The sequence below is a fragment of the Lepidochelys olivacea genome (genome assembly GCF_965140295.1).
Source record: "Lepidochelys olivacea isolate rLepOli2 genome assembly, chromosome: 7".
Taxonomy (NCBI): domain Eukaryota; kingdom Metazoa; phylum Chordata; order Testudines; family Cheloniidae; genus Lepidochelys; species Lepidochelys olivacea.
In genome coordinates, this window is record NC_140417.1 from 114,220,402 (window position 1) to 114,241,871 (window position 21,470).

Sequence of the window (21,470 nt, forward strand, 5' to 3'; positions counted from 1 at the left end):
GGAGTTCTGCGGAAAAGGACATGGGGATTACAGTGGATGAGAAGCTGGATATGAGGCAGCAGTGTGCCCTTGTTGCCAAGAAGGCTAAGAGCATATTGGGCTGCGTTAGTAGGATCATTGCCAGCAGATCGAGGGAAGTGATTATTCCCCTCTATTCGGCCCACATCTGGTGTACTGCATCCAGTTTTGGGGGCCCCACTACAGAAAGGATGTGGACAAATTGGACAGAGTCCAGCATAGGGCAACAAAAATGATTAAGGGGCTGGAGCACATGACTTATTACAAGAGGCTGAGGGAATTGGGCTTATTTAGTCTACAGAAGAGAAGAGTGAGGGGAGATTTGATAGCAGCCTTCAAATATCTGAAGGGAGGGTTCCAGAGAGGATTGAGCTAGGCTGTTCTCAGTGGTGGCAGATGACAAAACCAAGAAGCAATGGTCTCAAGTTGCAGTGGGGGAGGTCTAGGTTGGATATTAGGAAAAGCTATTTCACTAGGAGGGTGGTGAAGCACTGGAATCTCCATCCTTAGAGGCTTTTAAAGGCCAGCTTGATAAAGCCCTGGCTGGGATGATTTAGTTGGGGTTGGTCCTGCTTTGAGCAGGGGGTTGGACTAGATGACCTCCTGAGGTCTCTTCCAACCTCTCACCTCCTATGATTTTATGATTGTAAGCTACTGACAATCATAGTAGGGATCTTATTATTTTTTAGCACAGCGTAACTACTATATAGTGCCATGTATCCTCACAATAAAATACTATACAGTTCATAGACTGCAATATTGTGTTTTATGGACTACAACTCTCAATTCTAATTTTGTGGATAAAGTTTTAAGACTTATTACAAACAGTATTAAAAACAGCATTAATATAACTAGGTCTCGTCAAAATAAAATCACAAGCTAGATCTTTAGCTGTTGTAAATCAACATGGCTCCATTAAATTTAATGGATCTATGCCAATTTACACCCAGTGAAGAGGTAACCCATGTCTGTATGGTGAACAATGCCAAGACAAATTGCAATTGGGAATACATATGTGTAGAACTACTTTATAAACTAGAGGTACTAAAAATCACCCACTAACTGTATTACACTTCTACCTGAAGTTCTAGTATTTTACAATCTACACTTGTGCACCATACTATTCCTATATATTATGTTGCCGACTATTTAGCCTTGCACAACTCTGCAAGAAAATACTTTGATCTACATGTTTTGCCAAAATAATGCAGGGTACTGAACTAGCCCACTAGCAGGAAGAAAAATGGAGCTAGATAAGTTTCAGAGTAGCAGCCGCGTTAGTCTGTACCCGCAAAAAGAAAAGGAGGACTTGTGGCACCTTAGAGACTAATTTATTTGAGCATGAGCTTTCGTGAGCTACAGCTCACTGCATCGGATGCATTCAGTGGAAAACTGAACGCATCCGATGAAGTGAGCTGTAGCCCACGAAAGCTTCTGCTCAAATACATTTGTTGGAGCTGGATAACAACAGAACAGTCTGGTTGCAGCTTCATGTATTCCAGGTGTGTTTGGCTTAACAGAACCCAAACTGTGGAAAAATCCATGAAGGAGGGGAGAGAAATCTAACTTCAATTTGCTTTTCCCCCCATATATACAATACGCCCAGAACCCAGGGCAAGGAGCATGCTCGAAATACGCTGATCTATACCGTACAGCATTGCGCCAGGACACAATGTCCGGGTGGAGTTTCTTCTAACCTGTACGTTGAGTGAGAATTTCTGCTATCCTTCTTGCGGTGGGTACATTTCTGCCCGTGCCCTCCCCCCTCTCTCGGGGGCTAAACGCCCTCACTAGTTTCGGAAGTCCGCCAAACTCCCGCCCGGCGCGTGGGGACACCGAGCAGCCTGCAGCCGCCCCAGCAAAGCGGCAGAGCTCGCTGGAGCCAAGCGATCCGGCCCTGGCTCACCTTACAGAGAAGGGACCCATGTGCCGCACGCACCCACCCACCCAGGAAGCCGGCACGTCTCCCGCCAGGCAGGTACCGAGGCAGACAAGGGGGACAGGGATTTGCCCGGGTCACGCCGCCCTGGGTCGGGAGAAGAGCCTTCGTGCCAGACAAATACCCCCCTCATTGACCCCCCCGCCCCCGCCGGGCTTGCGGGCAGGGCCCCCACGCGCCCCAATCCCGGGTCTTTTGCCTGCTCAGCCCCAGCAGCTGCACCCAGAGGGGAGGCTCCAGCCTTTTGTCACCGGCGGCGGGGCGGGTGCAGCACCTCTGCCCAGACACCGGTTCTAGTGCAGGTAAGGGGGGGGGAGGGGAGACGCCAGACGCTTGTAATTTACCAAGTCCGCCGCGCTTGCCCGCGGCGTCCCCGATCGCCAAGGCTCCGCTCCCTGGGGAAGCTAATGGGCAGCGACCCGTCCGACGGAGGCGCGGGGGAGCTGAACGCAGCTCCCGCTGGTTACGCCGCTTGCAGGTTCGGAAGCGCGGCGCTGCCTTCCCCCGGCCCTCCCTCTTCTCTGCTGCAGGGGGCGCTGCGGCGCAGGCCGAGGGGGCAGGTGCTGCGCGGAGCCAAGTCAAGCCGGGGAGGGGTGGGAAAGAGAGATCTCTCCGGACTTTTCCACCAGCTGGGTCGGCAAAGCCAGGCCAGGGCCTGAGCACTGAGCAAACCACTCTCCGCCAGAGCCTCCTCCTTCCTGGCGGCTTTGGGCAGCCTAGTTTGAAATGCAGGTGCCTCTGAGCATGCAGAGGATGACCTCCAGTGCAGGGCTTCACTACCCAGAGACTCAGGGACCTTTGAAGTATGAAATGCAGGGCAGGCCTGGTAACAAACAACTGCACCCCAGGGCAGGGGGAATGGGGCAGCAAGGGCTGTCTTAAATGCCTCCCTTGCATCCAAATTCAAATAAATGTGAAGAGTAGTCGATTGTATCAAATATCAGTAAAAATGGGTATTTTCCGGTCCCACTGGCCCAGGGATTAGAAGCACAGTTGCCAGTAAATAAGCACCCTGACTTTCACAATAAGTCAAAAATCAAGGCCAAAACAAGCCAATCCCTAAGAACCCCAACACTCTATGTGACTAGATCCCCTCGGCCTGCAGGCTGGGACTGTGGTGGGCCTGCTGTGCACCCCTGATTCTCTCCCCTCCTTGCCTCTGCTTGCCCCCCCAGGAGCTGATAAAAAAAATAGAAGCAACAGGTTACAACAAGCAAAAAACTAGCCAACAAGCAACTCACAAGACAAGCCAAAACCAAGCCCAATTTCTATGGGGTTTTTTGCCGGTTTGGCATGTCTGATCAGAACTAGGATGTCAAGCTTGTTTCACTGGTTTCTGACTCTTTTCTCTGGTGGTTCCTCTGTCCTCTCCCCTAGCCTGCACTGGATTTGGCATGGCTGTAGAGCTCTTACAATGCAAAACACTTGTAGAATAAGGACTGTACTGGTTAAATCCAGAGCCAGTCTGTTGTGCTGGCTCCGTGTGCCACCCTTGCTTACTTCTCATTCAGTGTCTCACACACTAATCCATGTGTTCATCAGCAAGCCGTAAGGGAAGAAGTTACAATTTGCAGAAGGGACATCATCAGTCATTGGCTAGCAGAGCAAAGTTGGTAGGCTGATAAACTGATACAGCCACAGAAAAATCATGGTCTCCCTCTCCCTCTGCAACAAAGCAGTGCAGTGCTCATTCCACTGTGCTTAGTGGCCCTAACCCAGAGGTAGCCAACCTGTGGCTCCGGAGCCACATGCAGCTCCTTGTATGGGTGCTGCTTCCGGGGCCGGAGCTACAGCCATTACCTTTCCACTGTGCCAGGGGGTGCTCATTGCTCAACCCTGGCTCTGCCCCAGGCCCTGCCCCCACGGCCCCGGCCCCTGTCCCCAAGCCTGCCATGCCCTTGGTCCTCCCCCACAGAGCCTCCTGCACATGCGAAACAGCTGATTGCAGCAGGCGGGAGGTGCTGACTGGCAGGAGGCGGGGGGATGCTGGAGCTGATGGGGGCTGCTGACATATTACTGTGGCTCTTTGGCAATGTACATTGGTAAATTCTGGCTCTTTCTCAGGCTCAGGTTGGCCACCCCTGCTCTAACCCATCTGGGGAGATTTGTTCCCAACTCTCTTTCCTACTCTTCAAGTTATTATAACTTGGAGGATACACCCAACAATTGGACCACCCCTTTTCCTGTACATCAAAGCTCTCAGTCTGTCCCTTCCACATTCCCTTAAACCCTATTCCTTTTCAGAAGTGCTCTTCTCAATACAATTTACTCCCATTTTTGTATCTCACCGTTATACTTTGGATTATGTTCCTCTAAATTATAATATGATTCTGAACTATGTGCAAGTCGGTCTGCCCTCACTCCAACATGTGTTTGTGTCCTGATACCACATAACTTTAGGGGTTCTACTATCACAGTTGATATCAGCAAATGACTGAGCTGTTAGTTTAATAAGGCACTGGCTCCTCCAACTCAGCAGTCCCATGTTAAGATTAATATATTTTCAATTTAGGTGGAAAATTTTAAATATCAGTTTTATATTTCACCATTTTTACATTTCTCTTGATGTAGCCATTAAAAACCAGAGAGGACAATTTAATTGTTTATAGTCCATTTCATTATCACGTTCTCATGCCTAGCACCCTGCAGCAATAGCAGGGTGTGAACACTACAGAACATTTGGTTTAATTTCCCAAAGAGAGTTTCAACATTCAAAAGTTTAGGAAACACTGCCTTCAGCCATGTTCAAAGATCACTCATGTTTTTGTATTTAGCTAGCAACTGATCTAGGTGATAATTTTCAACACTCTTAAGGTACCTTGGCTTTACATTTAGAGAACGGAATTAGCCCCTAAGGTTGAAATGAAACAAACCCACACAGTAGAATATATTTAAAGCTAAAGTATCCAAGATTGTCTTCATGTACCAGAACAGCTTACAAAGTCCTCTATTAGAATGCCCTGCACTATGGTCTAAAACTTGTATGGTAGCAGTGGAAGAGAAAATGTACGTACAGCTCAGCTGTGGCAATGGTTCACAATGGGCTCTGGAATCAGGCTGTTTCTTCAGCCTGCTGTATGACAAACAGCATGCAAAGTAGCAGCAGTCGACTGTGTCAAAGCAGACTGAGAATACAGCATTGATCTGATGAGCAGCAATTCCTCTTAGGCACTGAGTTGCCCCATTTTCCCAGTTGAACCTGCAGCCTCTGCAGCTCAGGGACACTATGTCAGATGAAGAAGGCATACGGAAATTTAGAGGATGACACCACCACAGGAAGAAACAGATGGGGGCTAAAAGAAAGTATGTTACCTCACGTTAATAAAAAAAAGGAAAGAGTCCTGCCAGAGCAAGGATGAATTCCAGTGTCAAAATAAAGGCAAGACATCATCTAGAGAAGAAATAATGCACTGTTCTGGGAGCCAGGAAGTGCCTGAATAAAATTTTTTGGATAAAACTTTGCCAAAAAAAAACAAAAAAAACCAAACACGCAGTCAGGTCAACTGGAACATTTGGCAACTTTGTATTGAATTTACTGCAGTTTTGGTCAAAACAAAATCAGAAAACTCAAAAGATTTAATTTTTCCAATTCGAAACAACTTTTCATTTAAAAATTTACTTTGTTTTATATAAAAAAGGTAAAGAAATAACCTCAACAATTCAACAAAAAATTGTTTAACCCAAAACAATTGTAAAATTATTTTTGATTTGGCCACTGAACAGAAAAATTGGTTATTCGCACACCCTTAGTCCTGAGTTCTTTTGCTAAACTATGGTACTGACTTGTTTTGTGACTTTGACCAAGTCACTTCATCTCATCCTCACTTCATCTATGGGTTAAAATGGGGTTAACACCTACCTAGTAAACAAAGGAGCTATGCAGATTCATTAGTTAATATCTGCAGAGCACAGTAAGCCTATCTAAAGTACGCCTACTGTTCCACTGGGTGACAATGAATTAAGAAAGAACAAAGAATGTGCATTAGACAAAACTTTTTCACAATCATAAATGTCTTCCTTTTAAGCGTCCCACAGTCTAGTAAGACCTGACTGCAAAATTTATTGAGAAGATGTAGCAATGTTAATTCTTGTGTTCCAGAGCTGTTGAAACAGAGTGGAACTTGGCTGTGCTCTTCTTTACATCCACAAGCAACGTACAATCTACTTTTTAACAGGAGTTTGTTTGCTTCACGTAGAAGCAGTTAACTATTCTATTTCTATGCCAATTCTCCCTTTAATAAAATACCTGAAGGAAAATGCTCCAAAATAGAGCTGATTGGACAAAAGTGTATTTTCCATGAACTTTTTCAAATTAAATCAAAGTCTCAATCTGTTGGATTTTAGTGGAGTTTTTCAGCTTTTTAACAAAAGATTAATATTTCTCTATTTTCTCCTCCCTTCTCTCTCCCCTCTTCATTCCCCTGCAAAAAAAGAGGAAGAGAAGGTAGAGAAAATATTTTGAGTTTTCTATAACTAAAACTGAAAATTGACCAAAATGGCAGTTTCAGTTGAAAAGCTACTTTCAAGTAAATTTCAACCAACACAACTCTAGAAATCAGATCAGATCTACATCCCTTATTTAAAGCTTTCACATCCCTGCAAAGGTTGCTTCATTTGAGGAAGGGTGGTGTGTCTACTCTTACAAGTAATTTCAGACGGTCACCATGCCCATCTCTTTAATAATGGAGGTCTGATTATAGCTTCTCTTGGACAATATGCTGCTGCTCTTGGATCAGCTGATTGTGGTTACCTACAGTAGACTACAGGGTAATATCTGATCTAAAAATCAATGGCAGATTTAGCATCACCTTAAGGGGGAGCAGGATCCAGTCTTCTACAGTTCACTACATTACAGGACCTTTCCATGTTCCTAAGACCAACAACTTCAGTACACTTTTAATACTGAAATAATTATAAACCGTCTTATCCCTCCCCACCCCCGCCCTTCTCTAAGAATATACTGGGATTTATTTAAGTGTATTAGCAAATTTATTCCAGTAGCAGGAGCTATATTTAATAGGCAGTGGATTCCATTACTAGATCAAATCCTCCTTATTCTGTTTTCTTTTCTGGGTATTTTAGGATTAAACTGTTTTTAATTGACAATTCCAATGACTGATTACTTTTCACCTCCTGGATCTATTTAATACCTTACCCTACAGTGGAGGGGAAACTGATTTTAGTTTTAGGAATAGGTTTCAGGGCTCACTGAATTCTTCAAAGGAGCAATACATAAAATGGTAAAGTCCACAAGAAACTCTACACCTCACGCCTACAACAGGTGAGTGAATTTGAGCCATAAGTATACAAAATTAGGGATATCTTTCATTTTCCCCACCTTTTAAAATATTAATACAAATACTAAACTAATACTTGGCATTCAACTAACTTTTCAAAAATGCTATTTTACAGATTAGTCACTGCAATGTACACCAGAGGTAGGTCTCAACCTTTTACAAATGGGGAAACTGAGGCAGATGGGTAAAGGCACTTGCCCAAGGACAGAGGGTGTATCACAGGCTGGAACCAAACACTGAAAATTGGGAATCCCTGGCATCCATATATCTTATATGATACAGTTTAAATGCTGCCAGGGAGAAGTCAATTAGCAGGTAAGCTCCATTTACTAGAAGAAATCATCAATTTGGGATCACTTTAAAAAAAAAAAGTCTCAGACTCAGTGTTCTCATCTGTAAAATAGGGACGATACCTACTACCACTCATGGGCCCTAGTGAATAATATGCTCCTATTATAGGAAGCACTATACTAACACATAAAAGACAATTCCTGACTGAAGATTTTACGGTTTAAATCACTGTCCACAACTAATTTTTGTCTGAAATTAAATAATGAACTATTTGAATCATCGCCATCACTTTAAAATGCTTCTCTTCTTCCGTCTCTCCCACGCCCCCCCCAGCTGCTAGGCCTGCTCCAGATTCTTCAGCACATCACACGTACCATTTTCTTTTTAAGTGGGAGATTAACAAACTCCTTGTGCCCTCTTTGGTTCCCACACAGGACATACAGTGGAATACATCTTACCGGGCCACTTACAGGACCAGCAAAAATTGACTGCTGGGAGCAGAAGCAATATCTGAAAGAGGAACAAAAACTGTAGGATTATGGCAGCAGTGCTCTCTCTATCCTGTGTAAAGCCACACCCTGGAGCTGGTAATACTCCTTACAAAAGACATATTTCAAGAGAGTCACAGTCCTTTGTTTAGGAGAAAGGACAAGAGGAGTTTAATAAAGAACTAAATTTATTGCAAGCGGAAAAGCCCCTTAGTGAAGAACTAGACACTACAAAAATAATGCACAAGAAAGAAAATAATGAAAGAAAAACAGATTGTATAGGGGAGGAAGAAACTGAAGAGAGGAAGAAAATATGGAGGCAAGATAAAAAGGTTTAAGAAAAACTGTGAGACATTTAAACAAAGACTGTGAAGCAAATTATACTGAAGGGCCACTTCATTCACCACTGAAATGCAATTACCTCAGTCCCAACTGTTTGACAGTACACAATACTGCACAGTTTAGAACTGAAACAGTGACTGTCTTCCTCCATTTGAATTCGGAGGGGGGAAATACATGTAAGTGGAAAGCAATTACCTGAGTTATTTGCCCAAAACACTAGAGTTAACACCTCTGCTTTTCAAAGAAAGATATTACTATGGAAACTCTCATAAGCACAAGTGTCCAGGACCAGGGTTTTGTGTCTAGCAGGACATGTAACTCCATGGTGCCCCAGTGGTAAGAAAAGTAGATGGCACCTTCCTTAAGTCACCAGTGAAATACCACCACTTATTGGAAAATTCCTATTCAGATACTGACATGGCGTGAGACTGGTCTGATTGCAAGATCCAATGAAAACAGCACAAAGCGTTACAGCGCAGACAAGGTTTAAGACAAGAAAAGAGAAGGCCTGTTGAAAGAAAATATGGTCTCGTGACTTGTGTTGAAGGCACTTGACTGGGACTTGGGTGCCCACAACTGTTACTTAGAATGTTGGCATCTTCTCCGATTTTAGATGGAGACCCTGCTAGCTAGCTTAATATACATTTTAAGACTGTATTGCCCTCCTTTTTCTCCTCTTTCTCCCTCCGCAGTAGAACTGGTTTTATTTTTGTTTTCTAATGAGTCTGGTATTGTTCACCTGTGTACTAAGGGTAGAAACTTATAAATGCATAAAGAGTAATAACAACATACAATTGATTGGATACAATATTATGCCTTGCAACATTAAGATAGCAATTCACTCCTTTTCCACAAATGTACAATAGACAGCCTAAAATTTTCAAATACTGTACAGTAGGAAATGTTAACAACTTTTACAAAAAACACCACAGCATACAGTTTACCGCAGACATTGCCTAACAACCAAATGCCATCCATGAGTTACTTACTGATAGCCAACCAGTCATGGAATCTCTGACCGGCTACACCCCACATTCTAACTCCCTTTCTGGAAACATGTATGGTTTGGTATCTGGAGTTCACACAATAATACCATGAGACTTTAGACTGTAACTACTGCAATTCAACAGCCCCTCAACTTTGATCTCCCATTTTATTTGATAACTACCCTTGTATGTTTTTTCATATTGTTGTGTTGGACAATACATTAGTACCCAGAGTGAGACAGAGGTCCATTTGTGATGCACTACTTTGTGCCAGTAACTCGTCAGGCCTGGCATGCTCACTGCACCTAACACACTGTTGTCAGGATATGTACCCAATAGGGGACATGTAGCATATCACTGAAAAACTAACAGCACACCGGTCTCTAATATTCTTGCATGATGTATGTATGAAGTGTGTACAAAGTTATGGATATGTTCTTAATATGTTTGGCAAGCAATGCATAATCACAGGGAAGGACTACACTACAGCGGGGATCGACGCTCTGAGACCAAATCACCAACAGTCGATTTAGCAGGCCTAATAAAGACCTACCAAATCAGCTGTAGATCTCTCTCCAGTCGACCCCTGTATTCTACCTTTGAGGAGAAGAGTAAGGTAATTCAACAGGAGACTTTCTCCTGTCGACCCCCCACGGTAAATCAACCTAAGATACATCGACTTCAGCTACATTATTTACGTAGCTGGAGTTGAATAGCATAGGTCGACTTACCATGGTAGTGTAGACATAGTCATAGCTAATAATCAAGGGACAAGACAACATAGTGTCAACACCCCAGCAGGAAAATTTGGGCTATAAAGATGAGGGTCTGGAATTCAACTACAATAATATCGTATACAATTGGTTGTATTATAAAAGTGCATCAAGTAAGGTCTATTATGAAAGACTAACACAATGAAATGTATGCACTAACACTATATGAGAAATTATAAATACTCACTAACATTATGCTTTGAAGTCTGTGAATAAAAGGTATTTGAACCATGCAGGTCATGTGTAGTTGATATACGGGTACTATCCCAGACAGAGGGAGGGAAGGAGGTTATCAATCTCCAACAAAATTCAGCAAGGTGTGACAAAAACAATGGAAGACCCATTTACATACAAATCAGCAGGAGGATGGGTCCACAGAAAGGGAAGAACAGCATGAGATGATCCTGAGTCTAGGGACAAAGCAGTGAGTTTAGAGAAATATAAAGAGATAGAAGAAGCCATCTTGGCATCCATCACGGGACAGACACAAGGGGCCAGAGCTCCTGCAAGCTGAGAAAGATGGGTCCTTCAGCCAATGGGGTTGTAGTTTCTGGGAACGGAATATGGGTGAGAAACCTGCTGATGCAAAGATCTTTCACTTAGGAAAACAAGGTAAAGTAGCACCTTGTACTTCGGTGGAAAGTCCTGACTGAAAGTCAGTATGTATGTAAAGAGAAAGATTGGTAAGAAATCTACCTTGAACCAAGGCTGTAGCTTGTTAAGTCTTAGCCACTAGCAAGCGTATTTTTACTTTTGTTGGTTTGTAACCCATTTTAACTTCATTCTTTCTACTTAGGTTAAGTGATACCATGTCCTTTGTTAATAAACCTGTTTTATTTCTTACACTCAACCAACTCAGTGCTGAGCTTGAAGAGAAGGGTGAATTTACCCCAGTTAATAAGCCGAAATGTGCTTTTGTCTCTTTAGAACAAACCACCCTTATTAATCCTCTGAATGTTTCTGGAGACGGCTGGATGTTTTCAGGCAGACAGTTTTGAGGAAATTCAGAACAGGTGGTGTTTTGGGGTCACTTGCTTAATGGTAACCAAAGCTGGTGGAGACAAGAGTGTGGCAGTGGTGCTGTAGGCAGGCTGCTGGATTCAGAGTTGCTGAACAGACACACAGACACTCAGTGCATGCTTGTATGCTGGCTGGGAGTGTCCAGGCTGGGAGCTACAGCAGCAGAGGATTTTAAGGCAGTCAGGGTTACAGGACAAGTGGCAACAACTTCTCATTGGTCTGAGTCACACCCCAAAACGTGACACCCATATTTGTAAAACACACATGGTATTAATTTAAAAAATAAAATAGATTTCAGCTTATTTTAAACCTTCTGAGTCGTTCTATGCTGCGCCATCAGCAATACTGTACTTAGATGAGCCTGGGTGATCACAACATGAAAGTATCACAATCTGCTATTAACTGAGGTCCAATTTTGTGACAAGCGCTTTCTACATACCAACTTGCACCAGCAGTTTAACAAATATTTTTTAAAGTCAGTTTAGTTAAACTCATGCAAACCCCTATGTGGATACATTTAAACTGAGTTACAACTGACCTGTGATCAATTTAGCTTTAATCAATAAGGAATAGATTAAGTCAACTGATTGTGTCCACACAGGAGTTTGCAACTGTAACTAAAACTACTTAAAATAATTTTGCTTAAACATATACAACTTGTGTTTAGACAAGGCCTCCAATTTTGGAACTTAAGCTGTTCTGCCTGTGTGTTGTGTTTTAGCTATATAGCTTAATTCAGCCCCCTAGGGACAGAGATAACATCTTCCTTTATAATATGTCTAGTACTGAGCACATTGGGGATTTCATTAGAAACACTACCTTGGGATTATATTAACACCTGACATCTATACATCAATGACATTTTAGAGATTGCAACAGAAACCTATGGATTTCCTTTCTATATTAATATTCCTAGCAATCATTAATGGGGTTCTCTTTTGCCAGGAGAGGGAAAACAGGGGCTTTTCAGCATTTCAACATGGAACCCAGAATATAAAAGCCACAGCCTCTTTAGTCCGCTTCAAACGATGTGGTAAAATTCAGATGGATACAAATCTTTTAGATTGAAGATGGACAGTTTCAAATTTTGAAGGAGATATAGGCTGCATTTAAAGGACAAAATGATAGTTTTAATATACTCTCAACATTGGCATTCAGGTTAACTCCATTCTGTCTCAATTTCCAAATAACCCATTTGTGATATGCAAATTTGATGGTAAAAATATAAATAAAAATAAATCCAGAGACACAGAGACACATTCTGCCTTTGGATGTGTGCATATAAATTCCTATTGACTTCAAAGAGAATTGCATTCAGTGGCAAAATTTAGCCCTTAATGATGTAAACACCAATTTTGGAGAGAAAAAGGCAAGGGCTTAATTTTCAACAGATTAACTCCGTACAAATGAAAAGAAATCTAGACCGTGAAATAGCTTTATTACTCCTGGTAACATACAAAGTATGTGCAGCGTTTCAAGATTGATCTTCGAAATACAACAAAAATGTAGCATCCTCAAATTTAAAGCCGAGCAAAGTTTAAATAAGGTGACAATAGTATGAAATGTACAATTTGTTCACACCACGCTTACATATTACCTGCATCCGGCAGCTCAATAAATACAAAATCATGTGAGGAACAAGCTTAAGTTCACACTGGTGCCACACAATCATGAAAGGGGGAAAAAGACCGTTTCCAAACTTTGAAAAGCCTTCATGGATAAAACTATGATGCTTCAGCAAGTGGGATTTTACATAAAAAAGCACTGGAACAGAACCATTTACGAGGAAAGATTGTAATTCAAAACTCATATATTCAGTATTAATTGTACAGTCTCTCCGTATACAGTCCCATACATTTCAAAATTAACTTGCCGTTATCTTTGTACTATACAAAAGAGAAATAGAAAAACAAACTACAGTGCTAGAGGGACCTCACAGTACTGGAGAGCCTGTAACCTGCGTGAGAAAATATGAACTAACAGATGTTCGGATTGTTAAACGAACAAAAAGGTTGAAGAGAGAGTGGGCACTGTAAATCTGAACAGAATGGTCTAGCATGTCTTATCTGTAGTAGGAGGGAAGTAGTGGTTAGAACACAACCATGAGTCACGAGACTTGGGTTCTAGCCCTAATTTTGCCACAGATTGGCTGTGTGATTTTGGGCAAGTTACAACCTCTCTGTACATCAGTTTCCCATCTATAAAATGGAAATAATGCCTATCCACCATCTATGTGAAGTCGTTTAATATCATTGGATGAAAAGTGCTACATAAGTGCAAAGTATTTTCTGAAGTTAGCTGAAGTTTTGTTCACTTCTGAGAAGATGTTAGAACTCATGCGTCCACTGCAATCTTTATGCAAGTGGGTCTTCGTCCAGCTAGTTGGTGAAAAAGGGCACTGCCCACTTAAGCTCTCCATTGCAGCAGATGGGGAGAAGGGGAAGTGTACAGGGATAGATCAGAAGGGCAGGACGCCATTGAAGCTAGGTTAGGACAAGGTCAATGCTCACTCTTTCTGCTGACTGGAAAAGTGAGGTTTCATGGGGTATTTATACCCCATGCAACCATGGGGAGGCCCCTCTTTACCAGGATTGGGCTGGCAGCATCAGCAACGTCTTCATTTGCAACCAGCTGGCTCTGCGTAATAGAAGAGTGAGATCAGGAAGTGGGGTGGGGGCGGGAAGGTTTTCCTCTTTCCCTGCATCTTGGGCCCAATCGAGAGGGGGGAAAAGTGGGGCCCCCATCTGTGCTCCTGTGGGCAGCATGGACAGGAGGAATCCTCTGGGGATCCTTTTGTCCCATGAGTAGCGGGGGCGGGGGGAACACTGCTGGTGCAGGGAACAAGTATTGAAGACTGGGGAAGCAGGCCAAAAATTAATTGAAGCTAGGCACACTGTTGGAGCAGAAGTTCTTTCTGTAGCAATTCTAAGGTTACAGGGTGCTTACAGGACAAGTAGAACCAGACCAGGGGTATGAACAACCTCTAGGACCCAAGAAGCAGAGCATTACAACTGCAAGAAACAGAGTCACTATTGGTGAGTTGGACTGACACCAAGGGGTGACTGAAGAGTAGGAGAATTCAAGGGCGAGAAGCTCAACAGGCATGGCTGGGGACAGCAGGGTGCCGCACTCAGGGGTTGGGCCTTCCAGTGGGGCGGGGGAGGACGGGACGTCCAGAATAGTGGATATGCGAATGGTAATTTTAACCACTTCTCCTACAGTGCTGCATTTGGGGATCTTAGAGGGGAGAGAGGCACGGCACGTGGATATGGCCTACTGCGGCTAAAAACAAGATGCTGGGGAGCGGCCACTTTCTGCAGCTCCCCAGGACTTTAGCTACTGAAATTTGTGGGGCAACGGATTTAGCCACAGAGCTTGGGAGGGTGCGGGGGGGGGACACCTGGGGACCCAGTGTATTGGGGGAGGGTCCAGAGTTGCTCGGTTAGCTCAGCTGCCTCAGAGATCAACAGCTTTTCACATCTGTTACAGGCTAACTTACAACTGTGTAATAGGTTGGGGGCTTACCTCAGAGGGAAGTCTAGCAAAGGTGATCCCAGTAACCCAACATAGGCACAGGTTTGGGATACCAGAGATAACCAGATGGTACAGATGCCACTCATTGAAGTGGGAGTCATTAACACAGGGGATGGGGAGACAGGGAATGTTAATTCATGGGATAGGATCCCTGTCTATGGGCTATCTCAGGTGCCTCAGGACATTGAGGTTAGTTAGAAATATGGTCATGCTTCTGAGAAGATGTTAAAACTAAAGAAAATTAAGAAAATGGTTTCCTTCTTTACTTATCCACCAAGAGCTAAAAACAACTTCAGATCACACATGCATACACCACTTCCTATTGACATAAATGGGAACCACGTACAGACACAGAATTTGTCCTTAATGCCATACAGGAACTGTTGCTCCCCTCTGTTTTTGTTATTGGTGAGGTCAGTAGCTGTTGCAGCAAAAAATATAGGAAGCAAACTTGTGTCTTGGCTGTAAAAAAGCCTTTTAGGTAATCTCCAAACACTTATGTTGAACTTCTCCAAAGCTGAACTTTTTATTGACAATTAATAGTTCAACTGTAACACATCTGGCTCTGAATGTTATTAAAGTGCTCTGAAAACATAAAAGCTATACACGTGCTACATACTGACCTTGGCTTCCAAAGGATATTTTGTGAGGCTATATTGTATTCTCTTCTTACTCATCTGAACATCAATAGCGTGTTATTTTCTTGGCCACATTTTGGATTTTGCAGGTCATATCATACTCATCAGAGTCTAAGCCAAATGTTTTTAGAGGAAGAGAGGGGAGCTGTAAGTGATAACATTAACATTCAAAAATGCACTTATTCCTTAATAATGCGCAAGTTAATGTCATTAAAATAGGATCCAGTTCTGTCAGCTGGTCCATATAAGTATGTCACACACACACACAAAAAAAAAACTACAGAGGGGGGAAACCTAGGGTATGTTTTCCGTATCTTACACCCAGCAAAGGAGAATGCTATAAAGCAGTTTCAAATAAAAGCCAGTTGTCTGACTGGATATGATAGCTGTTCAAATGGAATTTATTTCTGAGTGAAAGTCACCCTGTACCTAGGGAAAAACACAAACTTATGAACATTACCGATTCACCAAAAGTTTTTACATCGTTGAGGTGTGTGAAAGGAACAGGTTTCTAATAGACTTGGTGGACTGGGACTACAGCGACTCTTTTCATAGACATCCTGAATTTACAAAAGTAAGCAATAGTTTACTGCCATACACAAAGTGATCTTAAAAAAATCCCCAAAACTTTTCTCAAAGTTTATCAAGAGGAATGAGAACTAAGTCTGGTGGCACAAGCAAAGTAACAGTTTAAAAATTCCAACTCCTTCACATTAACTGCAGTGCTCCTGAAAAGTATCAGATTGGCAGCACTCTAAACTGAAGTCCTTATGTCTCTACAAAACAGATGCTCATGACCAATGGAAATACACGTTTCCATGTTTCTAACCAAACATGGAAACTAACTCTAAAGTTGAGAGCAATTCCATCTCCATGGCTATGGACCTCTTGGTTTATCTGCTGAGACTGTCAATAAAGGTGCCAAATTGTGAATGTGATATATGCTTTCAAATGAAGGGGGTAAATATGCACTGATACAGCATCTGCGCATATACAGGAACTTTATCCATTAATAAAATAAAGTTGCATAAACAGCGGGAGAGGTTAAGTAACCTGTCTAAATTTAGTGGCAAAGGCTGATGGGGAACCCAAGAGTTCTGAGAGCCCATTCCTTGCTCTAACCACTAAACAATGCCTAACCAAACTGCTGAAGAACAATCTGAAGAAAAGGGATGATTTTGCAGGTAAGAGAGATACCTTACATGCCAATTAAAAATCAAGTTTGGTTGTTCGTATTACCTCACGCAGCTGGAGGAAACAGTAAGGAAAAATAAAAGGTTGAAAATACCATTTTAAACAAATCTAACCGTAAATTAGACATAGAACATGAAGTAGACCTAATGAAAAAAGTAATATCTGTACTGTAATTCTTCGTGACAGATTGTTTACCTAAAATTTCACATGAATTTTTATTTCAAACTTAAATTTTATGTTTGCTATACATTAAATGTAAAAATGAAGTTGAGTTTTCTAAGACAAAAATCCAATTTTTCCCTCTTGTAAATGAAAACTGAATAGTTTTCACGAAGTTCTCTTACCATACTTTTGGTTGGCAAGTGAAGAGTTTTCTTACAAAAACAGTTGCTTAAGAAAAAGTATGGCCTTCGTTCAAAACAACTGCACTAACAGCCAGAGGCTTCACGTCTTAACTTGGCTCCATCTAGCTTTGCTCTGATCCAGATAGTGTAAATGTACAATTTCTTATTTCACATATATACAAATACATTCAGACAGCATTTAACAGCAAAACAATTTCTACAAAAGAAATCAAGCTTTTTTTGCTCCTGAACACAGCCACTATTCTAGGAATAAGAGCAGTGAGCAGCAGCAATTGCATTAACATTGGCAACAGAGTGTTACAGGTCTAACTAAGCATATAACACACACATCATGCCTAAAAGATTTAGTGTTGTAATAATTTTTTCATTTCACTACACTTATCTTGAGCCACATGTTTATTTAAAAGAAAGAGGAGGATCTGTTCATGTTTTTCAATCTGTGAGGGAAGGACAGAGAGAATATTAGCAGGCATGTTGCCATATAAAGTATTATGTAAATGTTTGTTTTTAAAATTAAATAAAATCAACTTGAAAGCCACTTTTTAAAAGTAGTTTTAGGAACTACAAATGAACCTGGGTTCCCATTCTAGTTTAGTGAATGTACAATTACCTTTCCCTATTTTGTGGAAAAAAAAAAAAAACACAGCATGGTGCATTAAATGATTTTGGCTGACCCTCAATTTTTTTTTTAAAGACACCCCTAAGGAGAGCTCTGATGAGGTGCTAGAGATGATGATGTCAGCAGATCAATGGCCCAGGCCAACAGGAAGTTAACCTAGCCCTGTCACCAAGTTCTCTCCTTGCTCCCATTCACTGGTGTGCTACCTACCTCTAGAGTTACTTCCTGGAAGCCCTTTGTAGTGTATTAAGTCTGTCTTTCCTCCACCTGTCTCAGGGGATTCAAAGCCAGACCCCTTCCATGTCTTGTCCCCCACTCTCCCCTCTCCCCCCACCCCCAACAAAACAAGCAGAGGAGTCATTCACAGGGCTGGATGCAGAAATCTGGCTGGATTCTTCATGGCTACAGTTCAAAGGACTACCTGGGAGAAAATGATTTTGCTCCATTCTGTAGTGGGACAGGGAAGGAGCACGAGTAAGCTCATTATTACTCTCTACCAGCCTCTAAATGCCTGGCATCAACATTCCCTCTCTGAAGTTCCCCAGCTTCCATGATAATCCCTCTTCAGTAGAAATACTCTCCTTTCCCCCACAAAAGTCATCAGAGCAGTCAGAACCCACAAATGCTTCTGGTTCTACCTCCCACTCAAAGATAGTAACTCTCACTAAATGTAGGGCTTCTCCTTAAAAATAAAAATGGGCCTTTGAAACTCCAAAGTTCAGATTTTTAACACTGATTTCACTCGTTTTTATAAAAACAAAACAAAATCTAAGTTTGCTTATTACCTGCAACAGACTTCATAAGATTCTTGTAAAAAAATACAAGCATGGAGGCATTATGAATGCCAAGTTGCACCCACAGTTAATTTTTTCATAGGCACATTAACCCTTGGTTATATGAAAAGGCTGGTAGTCCCTTAACCATATAATGGTGCTGTTATAATATTCTAATAAATGATCTTTTCTTTAAAGGTTGCAGGTTCCGCCCGCTTTACATAGCCTTAATTCCTATGCAACAGTCCCTAGAATTTTAATTAAATACATTTTAATCATCCTACAAACAGACATAATTGAATATTGTTTTCATGTCAGCAAGTCAGTTCTATAAAACTAGTAATGGTACTATACTTTTTCTTACAGATACATAGTAAGCAATTTCAGTGCTCGGGATAAATACTTTGTGGTTTTCTTTTAAAAAGATAAAAATAAGTCCAACTCCAATGTCTTAATATCAGCAGCAAATTCTGGCTTGCTACTTCAAATATTTATGGTGTAGAACACACTGAAGAATATTCACAGTAACTTCTCATAGCATTCATATATACTCTGAACATTCATTTTTTACATGCATCTGTGATAAACGAGGAATTGACCAAGACTATACAGCCAACCTATATTTTCCATGTTGCATGACATTCTGAATTATTTGACTATGTAAAAAATAAAATAGGAAAGTTCACATTTTTAGAACACTTCTTTTTTCAATTTTATAGCCAGCCACAAATCAAAAATCCCAAACCTTTTCCATGCTCTTTTTTTTTTTTTTTTTTTTTAAACATCAGTATCTGGAAGAGAAAATGTAAGTTTAGACTGAATACTACTTACTTGCTTTTTTAATTCTGTGCAACAGCAACTAGCCTCATTTGCATGGGCTACTAGAGAAAAAATGAACAGGAATCTGATCAGTAAAGCATTATTATTCCCTCATTAACTGGCTGAATACAATGAGATTTTAGAAGGACAAAGGACATTAGTTATGGATACACACAACGCATTTTTGAACACTAGAATAAATTTAAGAATGAGAATATTTTAAGTGAAAAACAGTTACCTTGGTGTAGAATACTTTGATTTCCAGAGTTGCTATATTTGGCTAAACCTTCCATTACTAATTTGTCGGCTATACTTAGACTGCTGTTTTCAAAACACTTCTCCACAGATACAGCATGAATATTCTCATTGATCCCTTTTACTGTGATCATGACACACTTATTCAATATTAATGTTTTTAGCAAATCTATTATTAATGGAGACCATTCCATGATTCCTGGAAAAAATAAAGTAAGAGTCAACTGAGTTCTAGTTTAGATTGTAAATAGTTAAGCTACTTCCGCTACAACATCATTAAAATCTTAAATTATAAAATGCCAGTAAAACCTAGAAAATGTTACAAAACTTTAAAAAAAAAAATCAATACCAATAGCTTTATCATTAAATTAGGAGCAGCCCAGTTTTCTAGTTGTCTATAGTTTTTTTTTTCTACAGTACCTAAACTATTTCAGAAAATTTTCAGATTAGTCTTTCTGGGTTTGAAAATAGACTTTACAATGCTAATCTGTATACTGTTTTTTTGAGTCCTCATCTAGATGGACAATATAACACAGGGGTTAATGGTAACAACATAATTTTTTTTTGACTAAATAGTCACACTGCTAAATAGCCAACATGGTTGGTTATGTTTCTACCTGCAAGCGAACACTTAATTATCTGAAAAGGGAGCTTCAAGTAATGTGCAGTGATTGGCAGGACTCTAGAGAATGGTAGAGTTTCGGTGTTTCCATAGTCTGCATATGCTACCTTCACCTCAGACTGAGAAACTCCCAGAACGATAGCTCTGTACCAATGGCCATCCCCTGGAAAAAAAAAATTGGAACAAAACATTTGAAGTTCTTCACTTTCAGACTAGGATCCAGAGTTACATAATAATCCATCTAATCTATATAGCTTTCCAGAATTTAAAGGAGATTATTCAGAGTACATGGATACCGTAAAAACAAAAAACAGAAAACAAAACATGGCCATTTAGAAGTACTAATTTTTTTTAAAGAAGAAAATCAACATCAGAAAAGAACTAAGCTACGTTACAGATGTTTCAAACCTTCCAAAACCTCAACTTTTTTTAGTTAAGAAATACAGTTGGTGTTCAAAATTAGATCACATGCCTTTTGACAGGAAAATCTATAGACGTCCTGGTGAGGGCATGGGATAGGAGAGAGAGATCGAGTTTCCTCCAAATCGTTCCATCTGAGATTTGAGTTTGCTAGCCCAGTCACCCTGAAGTAGGGAGTGGGAAAGTTCCTCCCCACCTTATGTCTTGGCAGATCTCAAAAGATCAAAGTCACCCAAGTAAGGCCACGTGAACATACACTAACTCAATTGGCTCCTGTTCTAGCTCCTTGGCTGCACAGCTCTGTGATACTAGGAAAATCTGGCACACGAAATGAAGGAGAGTCATGACCCATGCGTCTTGAACCCAGTTTCACAGGATCCATGGGGGCAACCACATTCCAACTCTTCACGTGGCAGCCTGCTTGCAATGGCTTACTTGGAACTAATGAAGCCCAGCCTCAGGATGAGGCCCCACCTCTGAGAGATATCTGGCAGAGCCCCAGAGCAGCTGATTGGCACACTGGCCCTACTTAAGCCAGCAGCAGGAAAGGGAAGCTGTCCAAACTACTGTGCTCACCCTGCTCTGGACTGTGTGCCTTGTGCTTCCTGCTCCTTGATTTCCTGGCATCCTGACCCAGCTTAACTCCTGGCACCTGACTTGTGGTTCTGATATTCAGTTTGTCTTTTGCTTCTGATCTCCCAGTATCCTACTTGAGCTAACTCCTGTCCTGTGACCATGAACTCTGGCTCTGACTACTACTTGTTTGGACCACAATAACCCTATAGGACTAAGCCTGGTGCAAGAAGGTTGGACCCAGCTGCATCACTACAGCCACCAGGTGTACTGACTTGCCCAAATGGGCCCCCTGCCTCCAGGCAGAAAATCAAGCACGGCAGGCTCAAGTAACACAGTTGGCTTGGCACAACCAGCAGCTGCAGGAGCAAGTGAGGCAGCTCAGCGCTGAGAATACTGTGCTGTGAACACAACTTGCAGCTCCTTGCCCCAACCAGAGGCCTGCAATACCCTTGCCTGAACAATTCAACGGGAACTGCCAGCAGTTTGGGGGCTTCAAGAACC

At 41.7% G+C, this 21,470-nt stretch overlaps 2 protein-coding genes and 1 long non-coding RNA gene across 6 annotated transcripts in view; 1 reads left to right on the forward strand and 2 right to left on the reverse strand.

Moving 5' to 3' along the window:
- The window catches only part of VWA2 (von Willebrand factor A domain containing 2), a 75,788-nt gene extending 73,352 nt beyond the window's left edge, over window positions 1-2,436 (reverse strand). For all 3 annotated transcript variants that reach the window (XM_084634149.1, XM_084634150.1, XM_084634148.1), the window contains exon 1: window positions 2,302-2,436. The gene's annotated coding sequence lies outside the window, so the exon portion shown is untranslated. The remainder of the gene's footprint in view (window positions 1-2,301) is intronic.
- LOC311523790 lies at window positions 1,764-11,456 on the forward strand. 2 transcript variants are annotated; one of them, XR_014712422.1, is made up of 2 exons: window positions 1,764-1,996; window positions 7,980-11,456. It is a non-coding gene; the product is annotated as an uncharacterized lncRNA (long non-coding RNA). The 2 variants fall into 2 exon arrangements; XR_014712423.1 differs by having other exon boundaries at window positions 1,764-1,992.
- A 5,744-nt stretch (window positions 11,457-17,200) lies between these two features.
- The window catches only part of TDRD1 (tudor domain containing 1), a gene marked incomplete at its 5' end in the record, with an annotated part of 52,173 nt that continues 47,903 nt past the window's right edge, over window positions 17,201-21,470 (reverse strand). Inside the window, 4 exons of the mRNA XM_084633006.1 lie at window positions 17,201-17,322; window positions 19,109-19,158; window positions 19,335-19,550; window positions 19,969-20,136. Coding sequence (XP_084489132.1) covers window positions 17,230-17,322; window positions 19,109-19,158; window positions 19,335-19,550; window positions 19,969-20,136 — 527 coding nt within the window. The 3' untranslated portion in view covers window positions 17,201-17,229. The remainder of the gene's footprint in view (window positions 17,323-19,108; window positions 19,159-19,334; window positions 19,551-19,968; window positions 20,137-21,470) is intronic.